We start from the raw sequence: 22,523 nt of genomic DNA on the forward strand, positions 1-22,523 counted from the left end.
ATAAAAATGTAAGAGAACATATGACTATCAACATTGACATAATTTTGATTAGCAACAATGAAATGTTCACTCTCTCAACCACCATTTTTGCAAATGTCTAAAATCTTAGCCTTTGGATTACATTTGGAAATTACTAGAGGCAAAGTCTCTACACATTATTAAAACACTAATTTAAGTCTAAAATCACACGTTATGCAAAACTATATGCCGTTAAATCAGTGGTTTAGTACATTAGTCACTAGTGAAAATTCTATACAAAGTTTTGCTTCAAGAAAATTTTGTTAGCATTGTAGCTGTACTAAAAGGAGAATTTGGAAACTTCTTCATCTTCATCCTCATCCTCATCTATAGCATCTTCATCATCATAGGGATCTCATAATCATCATCATCATCATCTTCTATTTCTTCATCTTCCTCATCCATCATGGTTTTACTCCTATCTCCTTTGTCCTTCAGACCAGTGCTCAAGACAACAGTTTCTCCCCCAGATTTCTCCATATCCTTCCTCAATTTATCGAAGTTCTCCTTCCTGCGATCTTCCTCCAAACGTTGCTTCTCTGCCCATCTCTTGTCAAGATCAGCCTCGGCACTTGCTTCAATGGCCTTGACCGTAAATTCCAGCACCAGAAACAGCAGACACACCAACTGACCGTAAATTCTTATAGAACTCATCCAGCACAAGGGCAAGGCTCTGAGTTAGAGTTGATGTGTATGAGCTGTCTGAACTTACTGTTGCGTGAAAGGCCTCAAAGTCATCCATCCACTGCATGCACATCAGCATTCAAGACAAGGATATAAATACAAAACAAAATCTGCTTGTATATATATGCAAGTTAACTAGACGATAAAGGGAATGGAGAAAAAATTAGTGTCCCAAGCAAAGGGTGAGAAAACAGCTGCAGAATCAGATTTAGACCATCATACCAAATACTTGGTTTAAAAGAGGCAAAAGGAAAAGTCAAATTTAAATTTTCAGAAAATATGAGAAGTGGAGAGAATTAAGGATATTTACTTTTTCTTTCTTTTTTCATCATTTGGCTTTGAAAAGAAAGGAGCAAAAATATTTAGAATAATTTTTAAAAATAAATAAAAAAGACTAACCAGCTGAGGTAGAATTCCAAAATAACCTTGGTAATCAAACATGATAGAAATGAACATTATATTTTTCTGTTAGAACCACTAACAAAATTTGGCATGATAGAAAACGCACAGCTTTGTGTAATACAAATTCAACTAGGCTAAAAAGATCCCAAACACTAATGAGTTTACCCTAATTTAGCTTCTCAATGCACCAAACAGACTGGGTACCTGAATAAGTCTTTTTTTTTTTTAATATACGGTAATCAAAGTTTTATTGAATAAAAAATATATACAATGAACACTCTACTTAAAACAATTACAAGTAAAAGAAAACTGACACATTGTAGAAAATCAGAAATGGAAATATGTTGTGTGAAACCCCAAATTCTAGACCACTGAAACGAAGTCCCAATTAGTATATAGACTTCAAAAGATCTAAACATATTGATATTAATATTACTTGCTTGACTAATGAAATTGTTAGTTTGCACTTTGGGGTTTAGTTCCAAAGGTTCACCAACATAAGAAATATTCAAAATTTATCAGCAAACAGAAGCATCAGTACTTTTTTTTTTTTGGGGTAACTAGAAAGCTAGAAGCACAGGGGTTTAAATAATGTAACTTCAACGTAAATTATGTACTTGAAGGGTCAAGTAAAAACAAACCTCCAAGGCAAATTGATGTTGAGCCACATCAGTCTTGTTGAATGCCAGCACAAGAGGCAACATCCAACATAAGAAAATCCGTATAACATCTTTCAGTCTTTATCTCCAAACAGTAAACATACCACAAAGTTCCCAAAAATCCAAACCCATATAAATCAACGAAAAGACAACCAATAATACTTTTAAACAAAACCGATTAGGGTTAATTTAATCACCTGCCATCCCTACAACAATGATGATAACTGGTTTTCTCTTGAAGTTGGTTGACGAAGTCCCAGCCTGGCCAGATGATGATCCCTCAATATTTAGCTTATCCATTGTCTCAGCAAGCTCCTCTTTTTCTTTACCCTTTGCCTTTGACATAGATTCAATCAATGAAAAATCAGTACTGTGCATAATCCAACTAACAAAATTAAGCTAAATCTATTCATCCAAAAATAAATTAAGCTAAATCTTACATTAATCAGGGACTACAAGTGTTACAGAAAACCAAAAAACAAAAATTCAGATACTGAATCTGCGAATCATGGGTTTATATATATTTATAAAAATTGGGACCTAGCTAGCAAAACCTAGATTCATATATACCTAGGGTGCAACTACTGGCATTCTTTCAAAGATCTTTTCCACAGTAAAACTAAAATATCAAAGCACTCAAAAAGCACGCTTCCCTTTATTTTCTAAACAACTAACAGAGAAAAACACAAAAAAATGAACTAATTTAAAGTAAAGAAATAAAACACTCAAAATGTAAAATTCTACACTTTTCTTTGTCTGTATGTTCCTATTACTTTCCTTTGTTTTCTCAACCACCAAACATAGATAAAACACATGAAAGATGAACTAATATATATATATATATATATATAAACGCGCTCAAAATGTAGAATCATACACTTTCCTTCATTTCCTAAGTTTACTCAACTAACCTCCAAGAAATCAAGATTTTCAAGAACGTGCCGAATATATTTAATGATCCGAGTTCTTGTCTCAAAAATTTGTCGAACCTCCATATTCAACATCAAATCTAAATAGCGTTGTTGATACAATAAGGAGCAGCTATATATATATATAAAATTCAAAAGGTGTTAGTAACTACCCAATTGTAGTAACATCACAAACGTGGAAACCCTTTGACACCAACAATATCACCATGCTTCACAGTTGAATGGAACCTAGAAAATTCTTCCTCATTCAAATCTGACTTGCTGCATCATGGAAATGAAGAATCTCTCAATCATTAAATTTGGTATCCGTGCAGCAAAACTTAAAGGTGGTGCAATTTAGGGGGGACACCCAGCCTGGGGGTGGGGTGGGGGGGTGATTGTCCATGAAACTAATTTATATCTGAACCGAAATTTCCCAAACAGTACCAAGTGGAAAGTCTCATTCATACATATGCATCATCTTGTTTATATAGGTCCTTTATAATATTTTTTTTTAAGCACAGTTGAGAAAACCAGGCAATGGTACAAAAAGATGCGATAAGTAAAATGACCTACATCATTCTTTTTTCCAATCTGCCTAAGCCTTCAACATACAACTAATCATGCCTCACAAACACGAAATTAGCAATAATTTCAATAAAAAAAACAAAGTTTCTATTACAAGGATCTTTGGCAAAACATTGACATTTAACTAATTGATGAATCACTACATTAGAAATATTAACTTTTTAAGATAAGAAATTTGACATGAATCACTCTTTCAAATTCTGCTCCAACACAACACAACCCAAGCTCTCTACTCTCTAGTGATAAATTGATAATAAACAATTCTGAGGCAAAAAATTAAGAAACTATGAGAAGAATAATAGAAGAAGAAGAAGAAAAATGCTAAAATATTATGACTTTAGCACTTACTCAAGGTTCGCCAATTTTGCGTTTTTTAACCCTTGTGTAATGTTTGGGCGGGGGAGGAGGCTGCGGGGCATCATCCTTAGGCTCATCATCATGCTGCAAATTCCATTAGAAGTTCCGCAATCAAGATTCTAATTAATGTTATCATTAGAAGAAAGTGAACTACAAAATATATGCATTTGAATTCTAATTAATGTTATCATACCATAGAGCTACCTCGGTGTCCTATTTTGTGTCCACCTGTCCCACAAGTGGGTGCTCTTCTAGTGCGCTGTGGTCTACCTCCTGGAGGTGAGGGCTGATGAGGGGGATGCTCGTTTGGTACATCAGTATGTGGCTGTACAGTGTCAATCCCAACCGGAGGTCCTAGAGGGTCAGATGAGGATGCGGTAGGTGGGTAATGATGCTCTAAGTAGAGGCCAGGAGTGGGTGCAGTAGAGCTGGTAGGTGGGTAAGAGGGTGTCTCGGGAAGTATAGGAGGGGTCACATTGTAATCAATACCGAGATCAAAATTGGGCTGCGAAGGTGGGCTGGGTGAACGGACCTCGGGCTGAAGAGATGCATCTGGGATGTGTGGAGGGACCTCAGGCTGAGGAGATGAGTGCGGGATGGGTGCAGGCATCTCAGGACTAGTTACAACCCGAGGGGTTGTTGCACGCCGACCACGGCCCCTAGCTGCACTTGTGCTTGGGCTTGCTGTAGCAGGAATACCACGGCCCCTGGTTGCACTTGTACTTGGGCTTGCTGTAGCAGGCCGACCACGGCCCCTAGCTGCGCTTGTGCTTGGGCTTGCAATAGCACGCTGAGCACGGGTCCGTGTACTTATGGGTGCTGCGCTTGTGCTTGGGATTTCAGTAGCTGTTGGTTCAGTCTCATGGCCATTGTCTGCCTCCTCATTTGCTACAGGATCACGACCAAGGCCAACCACATTATTTAGGACACGCCAAACATGGTTGTGAGCTTCGCTGCCTTCAGGAAGCATCGCCAACAGCGCTAAATGGCTTTGAATCTGAAACGGAGAAAGAACCAGTACAATCATATTTGAGACAGTTATGTATAAATTAATGAATGGATAATATAGTACTTACTAATCTACTCAAATACTCAACTAGAAACTAACAGTTTTATTAGAGTACTATATGTAACAGAAACTCTTTAATCAGATATGTTTTTATAATTCATAGAAACTGATTCTACGTTCATACATGTACTCAAGTAAAACGAAATAGGCAATAAAATCTAATTAGAACACATTACCATTATATCTAATTTAGCGCTGTTGCGGTCGACATACTTTCGAGTGACCGGACGGTACCAGACGTAATAGGCATGATCGCGGGGCATCTCACCAATCTGAGGAGGTGCGTGGCAAAGTTGTTGTCGTCTCATTTCCCATGAAATGATATACGGTCCATGCTCCTCCCTCCAATTCTTTTCCACCTTCCCACGTAAGTCAATTTTATGCAGTCTATTTTCGTAGAAAACATCGTCAGGCTGCTGCTGCGCCAACCTAAACTGTCGAAGGACACGGTCCGGGTAGTGTCTCTCTACTATGCAAAAACACAGAAGCGGCACCCTGGCTGTCCACGTATCCCTCCCTGCAACGCAGAACTCAGGAAGGTGGCCGAAGTCTGCCTCATATGGCTGCCACACAATCTACAATAGAAACAAAAAACAATTATCATAGCATCTTAAAAGGTGAAACAAGGGAGAATACATAGATAAAAGGAAAAACCACAATTTTAACAAAAGATATGTTAAAGGATGAAGCAATCATATTCTTAAGGGAAATTATTATAACCAAACCGAATTTTTGAATGTTATTACCTGGTCTGGCTGCATTGTCACTAATTGCTCGCGATAGCGGATCAAGGCCGTGCCACCTGGCCTACTCTTCGGGCTTCGCACCCGCACCCACCTACAATTATGAGCAAATAACATAAGAACGATAATACAATTTAGTTATTAAGAAGAGTACATTGCATAACAAACTAAATATTAGGAAAACACTTACTTAAATGCAAGTGGAGCATATGGCCATGGGCCATAATCACATCCAGGTGGGGGCTCTATCCTCGGGCACAAGAATGGCAACCTTGCCCATGCCCAATACTGGACCAAGGTGCACGCCCCACCAATCTGCGATGCGCCTTTCTCACTTGCTCGACACAACTCCCTGTACAATCAGGCCAAGCAACCACTACCCCAACTATACTGCCGCGGATCACGAAGGTTGCGCATAAACTCCAAGAACATCAGATGCACCCTATCTCCTGACTTGTCCATGAAAAGTTTATCCCCTACTAGCGCTAAAATATAGCACCGGGCATACCGGTGTATCTGAATCTCTGTTGCGTCCTCAGGCAGTGGTGCTGTAATGGCCTCAACAAGTCGGCTGATGAGAATTCTTTGGCCCACCAAAGTTTTATTGTCATTCGGCGAAGTAAATCCAAGCAACTCCCCGCACACATCCCTCCAAGTCCCATCCTCCACAGCAGTCGGTCCAACCAAGACCTCACCGTCTATAGGAAGTCCGAAAATTACCTCCACATCTTGTAGGGTGATTGTCATCTCACCATGTGGAAGATGAAACGTATGAGTCTCTGGCCGCCATCGCTCAACTAGGGCCGATATTAGGCAATTATCGATCTCTTTGGAAGGGGCTCTAAACAATCCTTCCAACCTTAGCAATTTGATAATGTCAATCACCCGATTATCTTCCATCTGAACGTTTGCCATCTCCTTAGTGCGACCACGGCACACAAGTGGGCCCGGGTCCTACAAATTCAATAAAATTTTTTGCGGTTGTTAGAACTAGAAATACAACTTTGAAAGAACTTGCTAACTAAAAGTCAAAGTCAACGTAAAAATTAAAGCGGTTGTTAGAACTAGAAATTTCACCTCGCCATTCCAAATGGCCTCTGATCGGTGATATGGTTGTCGCGTCAACACTGAATCCTGTAGCGGACCGGGGTGCAAGCACTGTAGCTCCTCATCGATCTGAGGCTCCATACTGCAAAGACAATTAAAAAGGTTATGAAAACCCCAATTTCTCTGTGCCAATGTTTGATAAGAGTTCATATATTTTCATTCCATCACCTTCAAAATTATATATATATATATATAGAAGATTCAAATGACAGTTAAACATTACAAGTGCATACAAACTAGATAAGAACAGAATTTTTTTTCTAAATAACAATAAATATTAAAAAATTTAGTTAGTTGTCACGTTTCAAAACAATGTTGAAAACTAGCATCTCGAGTGTTCCTCCACTCGAGTTCCAATATAAAAGTCAAGTTTTTAAGTCTCGATTTATAAGAGGATGGGTTTAAAGTGAGAAAAAATTGACGTAAAAATCGAGTTTTAAAGACTCGATTTCCATAAATTACAGAAAAACACTGCTATAGGGCTTTAAAACGTCACTATAGGACTTAAAAACGCCACTATAGGGCTCCCTAAACCTGATACTTATAAAAAAAAATTTGCAGGAAAACACCACTATAGGGCTTTAAAATGTCACTGTAAGGCTTAAACAGAGGGTATGTGAACCACTTACAATTCGCCCCAACAGAGGGTAACCTCATGTAATTTCCCGAGAATTTGAGTTTGTGAACTTACTTTTACTTTTGGTTAGTTTATTATGTTCTAATATGTTCAACAGTTTGGCCGAGAGAAAAGAACCCAAAAACCCAAAACCTAAACTTAGACAATAGCTATAGCAAATCATGCAAAACCACTAAATCATCAACTTGTAGAACAAACCAACAAATTCAAACATGATGCAAAACCAATTACATCAAATTCAATCATTTTTTAAAAAACACAATTAATAAAAAATAAAAATCAAAAAATCAAAAAAACCCAAAAAGATCCAAACCCTAGGTCAAATCATGAAATTCATAAATCTAAAATTGGAGAGAGAGAGAGAGAGGAGTCTAAGAAGCAAAAACGAGAAAGCACTCAGAAGAAAGAGAGAGTACCTTCGGACAAGACTATACAAGTACACAACGCAAAGCCATCACACAACTTATAATCTAAGCAAACCAACAACACAACAGTAATAATCAAAGCTAACAAGAACCCACTTTGCACTATGGAAATCTCATGGTCAATGAGCACATTAAGTGATTTGATCGTTATATCCTAAAATGGTGTGTTGGAACTTTCATATGATCAGATACCATCTAATAATGACTTTTTCTCATTCATTTAAACCGACCAACAAATACCAACTATGACCGATACAAGTAGGAGCAAAAATGGTCCCTAATTCACATATATCCTGCTCAACGAATTACCAAATGCACAGAGTCAGTAAAAAACTATAGGAATTCCAGACAACCCATTGGTCAAAATGGAAAACATTTTTCTTATTAGTAAGCAACTCTTTTTGATGTATGGGCCTGCTCCATCTAAGGGTGATGATTTCAGCTAAGCTAAACATCAAAATTTTTCATTCCAATTCCCAAAATTTTAACCCTTCTTATTCTCTCAACAAGCTATGAGCAACTAAAAGGTTAAAAAACCTATACAACATTAGTCCTACAATAACTCACCCATAATGTTCCAAAACTTTTTAGCATTTCCAATTAAACATTTTTCAATTACCCCATATTTAATAACATAAACAAACACACAAAAAACTTTATAAACTATCACAATAGATGAACCAAAATTGGAAATAGCATACCCAATAAAGTAAAAAGAAACAAGCATAAAAAAATGCATATATGAATCACTGCATAACCAGGTTTCTATTTCTTTAAAAGATGTTGCTATCATTAGAAAATGGGAAGATATGCTTTAATGAGTCATTAGATATACCACTACGGAAAGAGTTAATAAGCACCAAATTTTGAAGAATCTCAGAACAAACTACTTAAATAATTTAGAATTTCTTCAATAACCTGTTCCCATAAACAGAACGGACAAGCCTTCTAACACAATTACAACAAATGGACCCAGCAAAAAGACATCAACAATTAGTTCAGAATAAGCCCTCAATAACAAATATGATTCAAGGTATCACCTGTATATTTCACCAAAAAAGAAAAATAAATTTCTCTAAATATACATGCCAAGCCTTGGCTTTTTAAATCATCTGCCTAACACCGGACAGTTACTTAAGGGGGAAACACTGAATGTCCATGGAAATCAAATAGCTTTATTGGTATTTTATATAACCCAATCCAGATTTTTTAGGGACAAAAAATCCTGAAATGCCAAGACATTAAAGTAAAAGAAACAGAAGAAGAAATTAGAGGAGAAAGTGAGAAAAGATTATTAGGTGCAGTGAATCTCTATTTCTTTCATGAGATGTGCTACCACTAACACTGAGCTACAAAAACCCAAAATTTCAAGAACCCAAAACAGAAAACAACTCAAATTTACAATACCCATCACACAGATCAAAAAATCGCATAAAGAAAAATGAGAAGAAGAGAACCCAGAACCTGAAAAGAGAGAGCACGAACGGCAGACGAACGGCGGGCTACGAACGGCGGGCTACGAGCGGCGGGCTACGAACGGCGCTACGAACGGCTTCAGAGTGAGTTTGAGAGTGAGAGAGGGCGGAGTTTTAGAGTGAGTTTGAGAGTGAGAGAGGGCGGAGTCTTAGAGTGAGTGAGGTTGAAAGGGTTCTGTCACTTTCAAATGTGCCGTTTGAAAGTGCTTCTGGTTTTTGTGTTGCTGGTTGCAAGAAATCGAGTCTTATAGACTCGATTTCCCGTGGCTCCACGTGGAAATTTTGTCCACGTAAGGTAGAATGAAAACAACGAACTCGAGTTTCTAAAACTCGAGTTCTAATTAGATCTCGAGTTTCAGAAACTCGAGATGCTATTATTACAAATTGTTCCGAATCCGGCCAACTAACAAAATTGTTGCCGTACTGAGTTTATTTAGCAAGGGTGTTCTTCACGGACACTATTCTAATTTCTAAGCGCCCAAAAAATATCAGAAACACAACACAAACAGATGAGATAAACTGATAGCAGATTGGCATAGTTGAGACTTTGAGAGAGCTTATAGTTTGCCATGAAACCTTAAAAAAGCAGCCATGGAACAAGCTCTCTCTTCCTCAACCATAATCTCTACAACACAAATATTTCCACTCAAACCTCTCAAAACCCATCTCCAAACTCCAACAATAAACCTCAAATTCTCCATTTCTCCAAAGAAAAACAACCACCTTCATCTTTCTTCTTTTTCTTCTTCTTGTCTATGTTTCTCTAATAAAGCAAGTGCCACTTCAACGACAACACCACCAGCATTAACTTCCACTCCCAGTAGTGACAACCACCATTGGATGGTGCTCATGGAGGCTCCTCCACAAGGGGTCAATTCCAAACCACAAGTTATTGAATTCTATGTTAAGACATTGGAAAGAGTTTTAGGCAGGTGGGTATGTTTCAAAATATTCTTTTTTTGTCATGTTGCAAATGTTTCTTAGCTGGTCTGAAATCCTGCTTTGGTTGTGATTTTTTGAATAACAGTGAGAAGGATGCTCAGATGTGTATATATGATGCTTCTTGGGATACCCACTTCGGCTTTTGCTGTGACATTGATGAAGAAACCTCCCGTGAACTTGCCGGTAAGTTTCTATAGCAGAAAAAGTCTGAGTCATCTGATGTACTTCAATTCTGTACCATACTTTGCTTTCATGTTTGTGGAGAAACTAAAATTGTGAGAGTCACTTTCGTAGTTTCATTAATATTGATGTGTAATGAATATGTTTTAGGATTACCCGGCGTTTTATCAGTTAGGCCTGACCCAGATTATAGTTCTGTGAAAAAGGATTATAGTTTTTCAAGTATTCAATCCAGTTATCTGTCAAGCTCACAAATTGGAAGTAATCTGTTGTTTCCCGTGGGGAGTACCAAACACTGGCTTGCTCGAATGGACAAACCAGGGATTGGAGTTGTTACAAAGGCTCAAATGGTTGATTATTATGCTCAAATACTGACCAAGGTTTTGGGGAAGTAAGTAAATAACATTTGAGCTTGTTATTATGTTTCTGTTCCATTTTATTGTAACGTCTCTAACAGTGCATCAATGCAATATTCTTCCTTTGATTGCTGTATTTCTCTTCACCCTGAAAGTGGAATAATACTTTTTGTAGTGAGAAAGACGCACAAATGTGTATTTATCATGTTTCTTGGCAGTCCAACTTTGGGTTCTGTTGTGAACTTGATGATGAATGTGCACGGGAACTAGCTGGTTAGTATTTGCATTTGGTTTCTCTTTGCCACGGTTGTGATATGTATTTTGCAGCTTGAAGACAAATGCTTCCATATGGTGTAGGTGTACCAGGTGTATTATCTGTTCAGCTAGATAAGAATTTTGAGTCAGAGAATAAGGATTATGGAGGTTTGTACGTTTTTCAAATAATATCTTTGTGTGTTTTTTTAATGTTTGATCAGATAAAACATGCTCCACATCTCTTCTACCTTGCAACTTCGCTTCTCTTCAAGCATTGTATTCAGTGATATCTTGATCTCAGAGATATATTGCAAATTATTAACTTTGACTGTTTCTTTCTTTCTTTTCTTCTTTTAATAATTTCTATTTGAAAGGCCTGTGTGTCAAAAAAGTATATAGCAGCAGCACCATGTAACTTATGCTAGTATATTTGTGTCGGTGTCATAACAAATACATGTTTTAGAGATTCTAATACTTAATCAACCAATATGTTTATGTGATTTCACCGTATGAGATGATCTCTCAAGTAATTTAGTTATGTAAATAAAGCAATTAACTTTAGACGTTTTATTAATTTGAGCTGGATTTTAGTGGAGGGGTAAATTCTATGTCATTGTAGATGGCCAGTCTTTGAAGCGGCTAAAGGAAAGTTCTATAGTTTAGTAGCAGCCATGTGTCTTTTCCTCGAAAGTGGAAGACTTTGTATTGAGTAGAAAAATAGGCTTTATAGTGGCTGCAGTTCTTTGTGGCAGAGATGAGTCTTTTCCTTGGTTAGAATCATGCATTGGGCTTGGGAACACTTTGTAGTGTATAGCAGTTGTGATTCTAGAGTTTGTGGCAGAGCATGCCTTTGCAACAGAAAGCACACAATGTCAATTCATGACTTATAAAAGTGGACAGCGTTTGATACTGACTGTGAAGGTTGCCTGATACTGACTGTGAAGGTTGCTAAGTGAGCTTTAGCACAAGGGAAATCTCAAGGAAGTAATTCCTGATCATATTTTATTGTCAAGCTCAATGAGAAAGTTGCTGATGGAATTGGTCATTCAAAGGGAAGTATTATGTCAGGTACACTGAGACATGCAGCAGTTAGTAGAATTGTACAATATATGAAGTATTAGCTATAGCCATGAGAAGTATACCCATGAAACTTTAACCATATGGCTTGCAGAAGGTTTAAAAAAATGAGCAGATTAGGAAGGTATCTGATGCTGGGGTAAGAAAGAGGTAAGTATAGCCAATCTTGTCACAAAAACTGTCATGTAAAGTTGCTAGAAGTCTTGAGCGAGGAGAAAAGAATCAGATGCATTGAGAAAGAGAGATTCCTAATGTATCTATGTGAGGGGTGAGACTGAAAAAGGTAGGGTCCAACTTATTATATTCTTAAATGGAATTCATCCAACTGGATGGAGTTAAGGTGCAGGTTATAACTTTAAATGGGTTAGAAGATTCAAATGCTACTGAGGAAAGTAAATTGCTTACTCCTTGTTCTTGGAAAATTATTTTGGAAAGCCATGGGAAAAGAAATTATATTCCATAGACCCCAAAATGTGATGTTTAACGTTATAGTGACATGTATGGTGGTGCATTTCTCTAATACTCGCTATTGACTTTGATAACAACTAGTTTATGTCAGAAAATGGCTTCAGGTCTGGTTCTTGTGTATTGATTAAGGCTCATCTTTAAATTGAAGTTCATGTATAAAAGGTGGTTTTGTGAAAAAGGGGGTAAGGTTGCCTACCTACCATGACCTCTCCTAGAATCCGCAATAGTGGGAGCTTTGTGCACTGGGTACGACCATGAAGTTTTAAGAAACTCTGTTGTTGGTTACTCAAGCAAATGAGGAGGAGGTATGCAATGCTGGAATTGGTGAAGATATTACAAAAACATAATAAAATTGTTGTACCTAGTGCACAAAACTTCTACTTTTGTGGGGTTTAGGAGAGGTGATTGGTAGGCAACCTTAGTGCCTTACACCCAATTTTATTTTGGAGAGCCTGATTCCTAGACTCAAGTTTGCAACTTGTCACTTTGGGTGGAAGGCACTTGCTATCGCACTAAGGCCCAACCTCTCTGTTAAATTACTGATTCTCCTAAAAGTTTAAGCTATTAGGAAATGGTGAATTTAATCACTTAACCATAATTCTAACACTCCCCCTTACACGTGGGCCTAAACTTCCCCTTAATAAGTGGGGGCTCAACACGTGAGAATTTAAAATTTTAAATCTGAGAGAGAGTGAAGGCAAGGAACGAATTTAGGATTCCTGCTCTAATACTATTTTAAATTACCGATTCTCCCAAAAGCTTAAACTGTTATGAAATGGTGAATTTAATCATTTAATCGTAATTCTAATGCTCTCTTTAGATAGCATAATAATTAACAATAGTTTTATTTTTAATTCTTAATCCAATTGCTCTGAAACATGCCTTAGCCAAGATGGTTACTGGCTAGTCCAACTTGGTTAATGATGATCAGATGATGTAAGTGAGACTGTCAAGATGATTTGTTGTGTGAGACCGAAATCTTCAATGGTTAATGCGAGGCATATTTGGTGCTAGTTAAAGTCTGTATGAGGGAGTGACTGACATCAGCCAACCCAACAAAAGCAAAAATATATAATTTATTGAAAGCCTGTATTTTGTGCTTTGTGATAATGTACTGATCTTTATCGGTGGACAGTACTTGAGGGTAGGTATCTAGGTGATATTATACTCTAAGCAGTCCCATTTAATATAATATTTTTCATTACATGATTAAGAAATTTTATAGTATTACCTGTCAAACATTTTTTTTTTTCCTTTCATTTTTACAAATTTTGAACATTTTGGAATTTCTAAAAAAAACCTCATACAGTGTGATGGACTCCGGTTCTATTAAGTGCTATAAGAACAGTAGGCGAAACAATCTACTTTGAGGCTGGCCAGCCTCCTAAAATAAGAGGGAGGGGGTGGGGAGACATTTGAGTGAGAATTATTCTGAGATTCCTTTATCGAATACAAAACCTACATAAATAGCCAACACCTCTCCTACCTCATTGAAAAGACTAATAGGAATGATAACCAATCTATTTTTCTACTTTATCTCCCAAGTCCAAGGAACTACTCTTCATTATTATTTGATAAAACCACAGCAAAACTTGGCAAAACAAATTTAATCTATCTAATCTATTTCGGTACCAAACATGCAAAAATTGCAGCCAACCTTGTGACATTGCTTGCTGCCTGGCTCATATCACAGTGTTTTCACCTGCTCTGATACATTCACCAGTGAGGTGAACATACCAAGCACATTAGGTTATATCTTTTGTTAAGGACCTAGTCCTGTAGAAACCATTAACTTTTTCAGTTTAGGATTTTAATGACATGTTATCACCTAGTGTAAATAGCTGGTTAGAGGATTGGTCGAGTATTTGATGGAACTTGACTGCTTGCAGAATAGACATTATCTGTTAACTATTAGAGTAAATTCTGAAACCTTCCTCAATAGAGTGACTGATTGATGCCATGTTTACCAGGTGCTAGAGTACTTGTTTATTTATGTTTTTATCATGCTTCTGTTAGTTAGCTTAAGCATGTTTTATTATTATGGAGAGGAAATCTTCTAATGTGAAGTGGAATATGTCATTACTCTTCAAGTTTTTTCTTATAAGTCTTACTCTTCATATTTTTTTTTTTTTTTGGATAAGGCTTATTCTTCAATTTTTTCAGTGGAAAATATGCAAATGATGATTTAATAACTGGATCACTATTGTTGTTATATGGGGTTAGAATAAACTATTGAAATTATTAATCTTGATTCGTTTTTAATATGAGGCCAATTCCCAATGAATCATTTCATGTCATTCAGACTATATCTTTAGTTTACCATTGCAACAATTCTTTCCATTGTATAGAGTAAACAAGCTGTATTTTCAGGTAATAATCTACAGAGTTCCACAGATCTGCCAGATCCTTCAGAAGCAAGTCAAACAACCCCTATAAAAACAAAGAAACTATTCGTTACAGGTATGTTGCAAGACTGTGAGTTTGAATTCTTAGCTTGTAAATTTCATATTTTCGAAGACCACTTTTATGAAATAATTCAAGATTCTTATTAATGAAATGTGCATGCTTGTTCTACTATAATGGTTGTCTAATTATGCTTTTTTGAGTTTTACCTGATTAACATTTGGTTCTATTTAGTCTTTGGAGATTACCTGGACCATGCCATGGTTTCCTCTTATGAGATCATAATGTATTCCTTGTAGTTTCCATTCTGAAATCCAAAAGTTCTCCAGTCCAGCAACTTTATTTCTCCCTCTTTTTTTTATTCACAAATGACAGTGATTTACAATCTTGATTTAAAAACAGGGCTGTCATTTTACACATCTGAGAAAACCTTGCATGCTGCATTTGAAGGCTTTGGTGAGCTTGTTGAAGGTATGTTTGCATTTCCACTCATAAATGACATGTTTCATTAGTAAGGGTATACCGGTGCTGATGCACTGCTTCCTCAACAGTTAAAATTATAATGGACAAAATTTCCAAAGGTCCAAAGGTTATGCATTTATAGAGTACACTACAGAGGAGGCTGCTAGTGCAGCACTCAAAGAGATGAATAGCAAGGTAAGTTTTCTTCCATTACGAATCTTCCTTGTATTTTTCTTGTGCTTAATGTTCAAGCACGGGTTTGTTTTCCTTTTGGTTCATAATTGTAGATAAAACAAATATAACACTCTGAGTAAGAGAAAGGGTTATCTCTCTATTTTGTTCCTGGTTCTTGCAGATTATTAATGGCTGGATGATAGTTGTTGATGTTGCCAAGACTAATCCACCAAGATACAGCAGGGGTCGCCCCAGATAGGAATTTTGACAAGAGAACGATTACTGATCCACTGTCTTCAAGGTCAAGCAAGATATTCAGGCTACTGCTCTCAAGGCGTTGGACTATTCTCATACTGCCACCTAAATTTTGTTCGATGAGTACCTGCAAGAGGCAAGAGCCTCTATCAGCTCCAGATCTTCAAGTAAAGCAGTAGTCGTTCACATTGAGTTTTTTAGTCATTAATATATTATGGAGACTCTCATATATATATAGGCAGAAACTTGTAGTCTGAAATTCTATTATGTTGCATGCTTTTAGAAGGGGCAAATGAAATGCCTTTTACTCGGAGATGAGGAATACACTAGTCTTGATTAATGCTAAAGCATTGAAGCAAATAATTTTTTTAGTCATGTGACATTGAGGTTTGGGGAGATGACATTCCACCCCAAAATTGAAGGGAAAAAATATTTTAAAACATACATGATTAAAAATAGGGGTAATTTTACTCCCTTTCCTTGAGTTTAAGGAGATGATACTCTACCCCAAATTTGAAGGGAAAAAACACTTCCCTCTTTTACATCCGTTTGATCAATTTTTGTTAAATTAATATTAAAAATGTTATGTACTAACTCACCATTTGCTTAATGCCATGTTTCCAAAATTATCCTCCATTTAAAAATTAAAATTCTTTGCTTTAGAATTTAAATTAAAGTACATTTTAAAATTTTTAGTACGACTTTTGTTTTGTTTGTTTGTTTTTTTTTTTTTTTTTTTTCAACAGGTTATGGAGAGATTTGCCGTTGTAGGTGTTTTGGTACTTACTAAATATTGCATTTTTATTTTAAATTTACCAATTATATTTTTACTAACCATGATTAAACTTTTGTAAAGTTTCTTAAGGAAATTTAAAATATTTTATTACTAATATAATTAAAAGGGGGTGTTAATTTCTTCAAATTTGAATGGAGAGGAGTGTAATTACCCAAAAAATAATTCTATCAATATTTGAATTTATTTGACTTTATATATATATATATATATATATATTCCTAATCATGCATGTTTAAATATTCTATGGGAAACAAAATTTCTTTCCAAATTAGTTTGAAGAAACTCTTCAAACTTCTCATATATCTTCCTTTTTTTTTTTTTCTTTTTTTTCTTTTTTGTAAATTTTGAAAATTTAACCGTTTAATTTCATGTCCCTTATGTTAATTAACATGCATATCAAATTTTGTTTAAATTAGATGTTGATTATTATTCGATCAATAAACTTATTTGTTATACATAATTTTAGATCACAAAAATTTGAAATTTTAACATTTGTTTATAACATAGCAATTAATCTTTAATTTTCAAATTTTAAAGTTTGTTATAGAAATTTTGTAAGCATAAAAGATATAATAAAAACATTCAATCTAATAGTTAAATTTTCAAAATTTATACTCAATAAAAAGATATATGATAAATTTGAAGGGTTTCTCTCCATACTAGGCTGGAGAGAAATTTTCCCCCTCAAAAAAAAAAAAAAAAAAGATTGGAGAGAAATTTTGCTCTTTTGTGGAGGGTTGAGATAAACTCCAGGGTCCTTTAATACAAAAATATATAAGATTAACTTAAGAAAATTCTTACGTTTACAATATTTTCATAACAAATTATAGATGGTTAGTTGTTATTGGTTCAAATTTGAACCTACCACTGAGATTACTTTTTTACTCCAACAATAACCACTAATAACAACCTGACACTTAGAATTTGTTATGAAAATATTATGGACATAACATTTCTCTTCACTTAAAGAGGATTTTGGAATATTTTAAATTCATTAATAATACTATGCACATGTCATCACAAAATAATAATAACAAAATACCATGCACATCACAGGTTCGCTCTTTTTTCCTTTTTAGGCGGTATGTTTTAAAGTTTGTTTAATTTTAGTATTTTATATTTAGTTCTTGGCGCACCCTTCAGTTGGTTTAGTTCTAATATTTCACTTTGTTGCTGGCCAACCTCTGCCGCCAGCTTTAGAGGCTGAGAAAAGTCCATTTGAGTTAATTTAAATGTTATTTTCCTTGTTTTGGTTTTTAAATTTAACAACTAATGTTCTTATGCAATTCAAAAAAGAATTATGAATGGTAGAAGATGAATGGTCTGGTTTTGTCTTTTGATCAAATGAAATGCGTGGCCTTTATTGCTTTTTATGGGACAAACGTGTGAGTGTGACAATCAAAATCATGGTTGTGAAACCCGGACTGGACCGTACGGTCCAACCGGAATAACCGGAAACCGTTTATCAATGCGGGTTTTTAACTCTCAAGAACCGGCCTATACAAGAAAAGCAGTAAACCGTGCAAATCGCGGTCAAACCTCCCGGGTTTGAAAACCGTTGATGGTTCTTGCGGTTCAAATCTGAATTTTTTTTTTTGGAACTTACCACCATTGTTGATGCTTCAAACCGCCATGTGATGCTGTTAGACATTTAGATCGCATCGCCTCTCTTCTTCTTTTCTGTCTCACTCACGCTTTCATTCTAATTTTTCTGCGTTTTTTTGCCATTTTGCCGTTTCAGTTTCTGTGTCTGGACTTTCAGCAAAAAAAAAAGTTTCTGCGTCTGGACTGAGAACGGTGGAGATGGTGAAGTAATAATACTTGGCTGTCATCTACTCACTGACCAACTACTTTATTCTCGGGCTCTGTTTTGTATTAAGGCTATTATTTAATGAGTAGACTTCTAGCTTCTTCTTTTTAAGTCCTTTATCTCTTTTGTTTTTCACTTTAAATTTCATTGAAAAGTTGACAATTTAAATAGGCTTGATTTAATTTGTGCCTAAGGCATGGGCTTAATTTAGACGTAGGTTTCATAAAAAAAAAAATATATATATATATATATATAATTTATTTTTATATCTTATCAAAAAAAAATTATTTTTATAAAATTACGTTTTTGGTACCTAAATATTTTCTTATTTTAGTCAAATTTTCTATTATTTCTAATTTAAAATATTTATTTATTTATTAAATAATTATTAAATTAATTATGACGTCATCACGGTTCGACTCCAGTTCGACCTCGAAAACCTTGAACCTTTTCCTTTTATGGTTCAATGAACGGTTCGGATCTGAAAACCTTGATCAAAATGTGGTCCTTAAAATTAGATAGTTTTTTTTTTTTTTTTTAAAGAGAGAGAGAGAGAGAAGTAGATATAACTCATATAAGTTAATAAATAATAATAATAATAATCTAAAAAAAAAAAAAAGAACTAAGCAACTATTAATGATTTTTTATTAAAAATTTAATGAATAAATTCATTCCAAATTACATAGATTTGATAAATAAAAACTATGATCATTAAAAAAAAAAAAAAAAACCATTGAAAAATATTATTGTTGAAAATTTTGAAAACATTAAGGAAGAATAAAGAAATATTAAAAAAAAAAAGAATAAAAGAAGGTTAAATAATGAATGAAGAAATAATATTTTAATGTGATAAAGAAAAGATAGAGAATCTGTTGAAAAGTGAATCTGGAAAAAAAAAAATGTAACTAAAAGGTAAAAGTTATTATTCACTCTCCAAATAATACAAAAATTTGGAGAAATTGTTGGAGATTTTTTTTTTTTTTTTTTTTTTTTTTTTTTTTTTTTTTTTTTTTTTTTTTACTTTAGGGATTTAAGTGGAGGAGATTGTGATGCTCCAATTTGATTAATTGTGTGATGTGTGTGGGTGCGTGATGAGTCCCACATCAGGTATTTACTGGGTAGATTTGGACTTTATTAACAACTACAAGGAGCATCAATTGTGATTAGTCCTTTTGAGGTGTAGCGTAGATGTGGCTAGCGCTTTTCCTTTAGAATTGATTGAGTGTGGTTGTGCTTATTCTTAAATATGTGATATGATGATGTGACATATTGAGGTTGGAGGGGTAAAACATGGATTTTACATCACATCCTTACAGAATTTAATCTCTTATGTTTTCCCATGTTTTGGTTTTAAATTCAACAACTACTATTATTTCCTTATATAATTAAAAAAAAGAGTCCAAATTTAGTAAAGATAGGGTGTAAAACCTATGTTTTACATCATCTAATAAGAGATTGTCACTTTAGCATTTTCCTTAAAATTCAATACATCCTACCACACCTAATAACATCTCAATAAACTCCAAATTTGGTTGGATTTATATATGGGTATTAGATATATTTTTTTTTTTTTGGAGAAAGATATGGATATTAGAATTGATTGAGTGTGATTGTGATTATTCTTAAATATGTAATAAGATAATGTGGCATGTTAGGATTGGAGGGGTAAAACATGGGGTTTATACCACATCCTTACAAAATTTAATCTCTTCAACAAATCTAAGGTAAATTACAAAGTTAGTCTCTATCCTTTTCACCATATTTCAATTTAATCTTTAATGTTTTAAATGTATTAGTTTAGTCCCTAACCTTTTAGGATTGTGTCATTATGGTCCTAGCCATTAAGTGATAGATGGAAAAAACTTACATGACTAACATACATATTTAAAGTATTAATTTTTTTTCCAACTAGACTGCCACTTATTCTTTAATTAAAAATAAAAAATTCAGCCAACTAAATCACAAAAATGCACCTAAGACTGAGAATTGGGATTTGAATTCCTAGTCCCAACTGTGAGACAAAAGCAAAGAGGGGGGAGGGTAGGAAAATGATTGAAGAACTTGAGATGTCTAGCCAACAGCAATAGCTACCCACCCATCTGACGGTGAGGCGACCCACCCATCCAACGGCAAACGACCAAGCTCAAACATCCATTAATCATTGGGTTTCTGGGTTTTGACGATTTTTTTGTTTCTTTGGTTTAGTCTGGGCTTTTTATTTTTTATTTGATCTAGCATCCATTGCTTGCTAAGCTAAGAAAACATTGGAGATGAAAGGTATTTTCTTTTGTTTTGGTAGTGTGGTTTTGAAGACAATTTTGGGCTGGTTTTTAATTTATGTTCTTTATTTTGTTGTTTATGCCGACCCCTCTCAAACAAAGGACGTAAATTGGGATCGAATTGGACATCCTAGCATTATTAGCAATGTCCGAATCTCTTTTGCCATATTCATTACAGACCATCTTTGCCAAAGCACATAACTTGTACGAAATGGAATGGTATTTTGGTTGAAGTTATGATTCTAAGGGCCCATTTAGTTTAGAGGTAGCTAGAGGCTGTTTGGACAAGAAAATTTCATCACTCAATTTCCGTCACTCAATTTCCGTCACTCATCAGTCATCACTCATAACTCATCACTCATCACTCATTACTCAATTTTTCACACCCGTTTGGCATCATCACCTAATTTCTATCACTCAATATTTTTCACACTGTTTGTGGGCCCATACCTGTCACAGTGCAGCTTTTCGTATTTTTGTTTTTGTTTTTTGTTTTGTCCACTGGGGAGACCGAACCCAGGAGACGAAAGGAAAAAAAAAAGGGAAGAATAGGGGAGACCGAACCCAGGAGAAGAAAGGAAAAAAAAAAAAAAAAGAGGAAGAACACCGGGGAGACCGAACCCAGGAGAAGAAAGGAAAAAAAAAAAAAAAAAGAGGAAGAACACCGGGGAGACCGAACCCAGGAGAAGAAAGGGAAGAAAAAAAAAAGGAAAAGGTGCGGCTGAGTTATGATTAGTGGGTCTCTCATGTGTGTTTAATTACAAAAATGTCATTGAGTTATGAGTTATGGAAACTGAAAACAGCCAAAATATATTTTCAGTTTCCATAACTCATAACTCAAAAATCAGAGAATTGAGTAATGGAAACAGAATTATCGTTTGCCAAACAACCTTTTTGCTATGAGTCCCACCATTTTTGAGTTATGAGTTATAGAAACAGAGAATTGAGTTATGGAAATAGGCTATCCAAACAGCCTCTAAGTTTTCATAACTCAATTTTCAAAATCCATAACTTAAACCCAAAACTCATAACTCCCTACTCAAACCTCACCATCACTTAAAAATTACAAAACACATGTTTGGACTCAGTTCTCAGTTACATATCTCTACAAAATTTCCCCAAAACCATGGACCCCACCACTGATTGAGTTATGAGTTATGGAAACTGAAAACAGCCAAAATATATTTTCAGTTTCCATAACTCATAACTCAAAAATTAGAGAATTGAGTAATGGAAACGGAGTTATCGTTTGCCAAACAACCTTTTTGCTATGAGTCCCACCATTTTTGAGTTATGAGTTATAGAAATAGAGAATTGAGTTATGGAAATAGGCTATCCAAACAGCCTCTAAGTTTTCATAACTCAATTTTCAAAATCCATAACTCAAACCCAAAACTCATAACTCCCTACTCAAACCTCACCATCACTTAAAAATTACAAAACACATGTTTGGACTCAGTTCTCAGTTACATATCTCTACAAAATTTCCCCAAAACCATGGACCCCACCACTGACACTACTGAGTGTTGACTATTGTTGCTACCCGCATCTCATTAACCAAAACACTTCTTCTGCTTTACTTCTCCCACTAAGACACCGTGGAACCACCCACTACCACCACTGAAACACCAGCCACCACTGAACCACAAACCTACCACTGAACCAACACTAGCCACCACCGAACCACCATTGCCAACACTAAAGCAAAACCCATTGAAGCAATCGAAGCAAAACCCATTGAAGCAATCGAAGCAAAACCCATCACCGAAGCAAAACCCAGCCAACACCCAATTGAAGCAAAACCCATCACCGATTCAAACCCAGCCAACAACCAATCGAAGCAAAACCAACACTGAAGCAAAACCCACACCAAAGCAAGACCCACCACCAGTTCAAACCCAGCCAACATCGGTTCAAACCCAACCCAGCCAATATCAGCCTCCACGATCCATGACTCAGGGCCATCAATGATTGAAATGACCTAGGAATTAAAA

The 22,523-nt window shown here is 35.5% G+C and overlaps 2 protein-coding genes and 1 pseudogene across 10 annotated transcripts in view; 2 read left to right on the forward strand and 1 right to left on the reverse strand.

Annotated features, from left to right (window-relative positions):
• The window catches only part of LOC126722698 (uncharacterized), a 76,722-nt gene that overhangs the window by 21,785 nt on the left and 32,414 nt on the right, over positions 1–22,523 (forward strand). The gene's annotated exons all lie outside the window — the stretch shown is intronic.
• Positions 22–706, reverse strand: LOC126722703 (GPN-loop GTPase QQT2-like). Its single transcript, XM_050425858.1, has one exon. The coding sequence runs from the start codon at positions 670–672 to the stop codon at positions 346–348; it is 327 nt and encodes a 108-aa protein (XP_050281815.1). The 5' UTR covers positions 673–706; the 3' UTR covers positions 22–345.
• Positions 9,560–22,523, forward strand: part of LOC126722701 (organelle RRM domain-containing protein 1, chloroplastic-like) — a 53,245-nt pseudogene continuing 40,281 nt past the window's right edge.

Source organism: Quercus robur, chromosome 4 (assembly GCF_932294415.1).
Source record: "Quercus robur chromosome 4, dhQueRobu3.1, whole genome shotgun sequence".
Lineage (NCBI taxonomy): Eukaryota > Viridiplantae > Streptophyta > Magnoliopsida > Fagales > Fagaceae > Quercus > Quercus robur.

What these genes read in the sequence shown, in the direction of transcription:
- LOC126722703 (XM_050425858.1), bottom strand. Translation starts at nt 672, where the DNA reads ATGAGTTCTATAAGAATTTACGGTCAGTTGGTGTGTCTGCTGTTTCTG.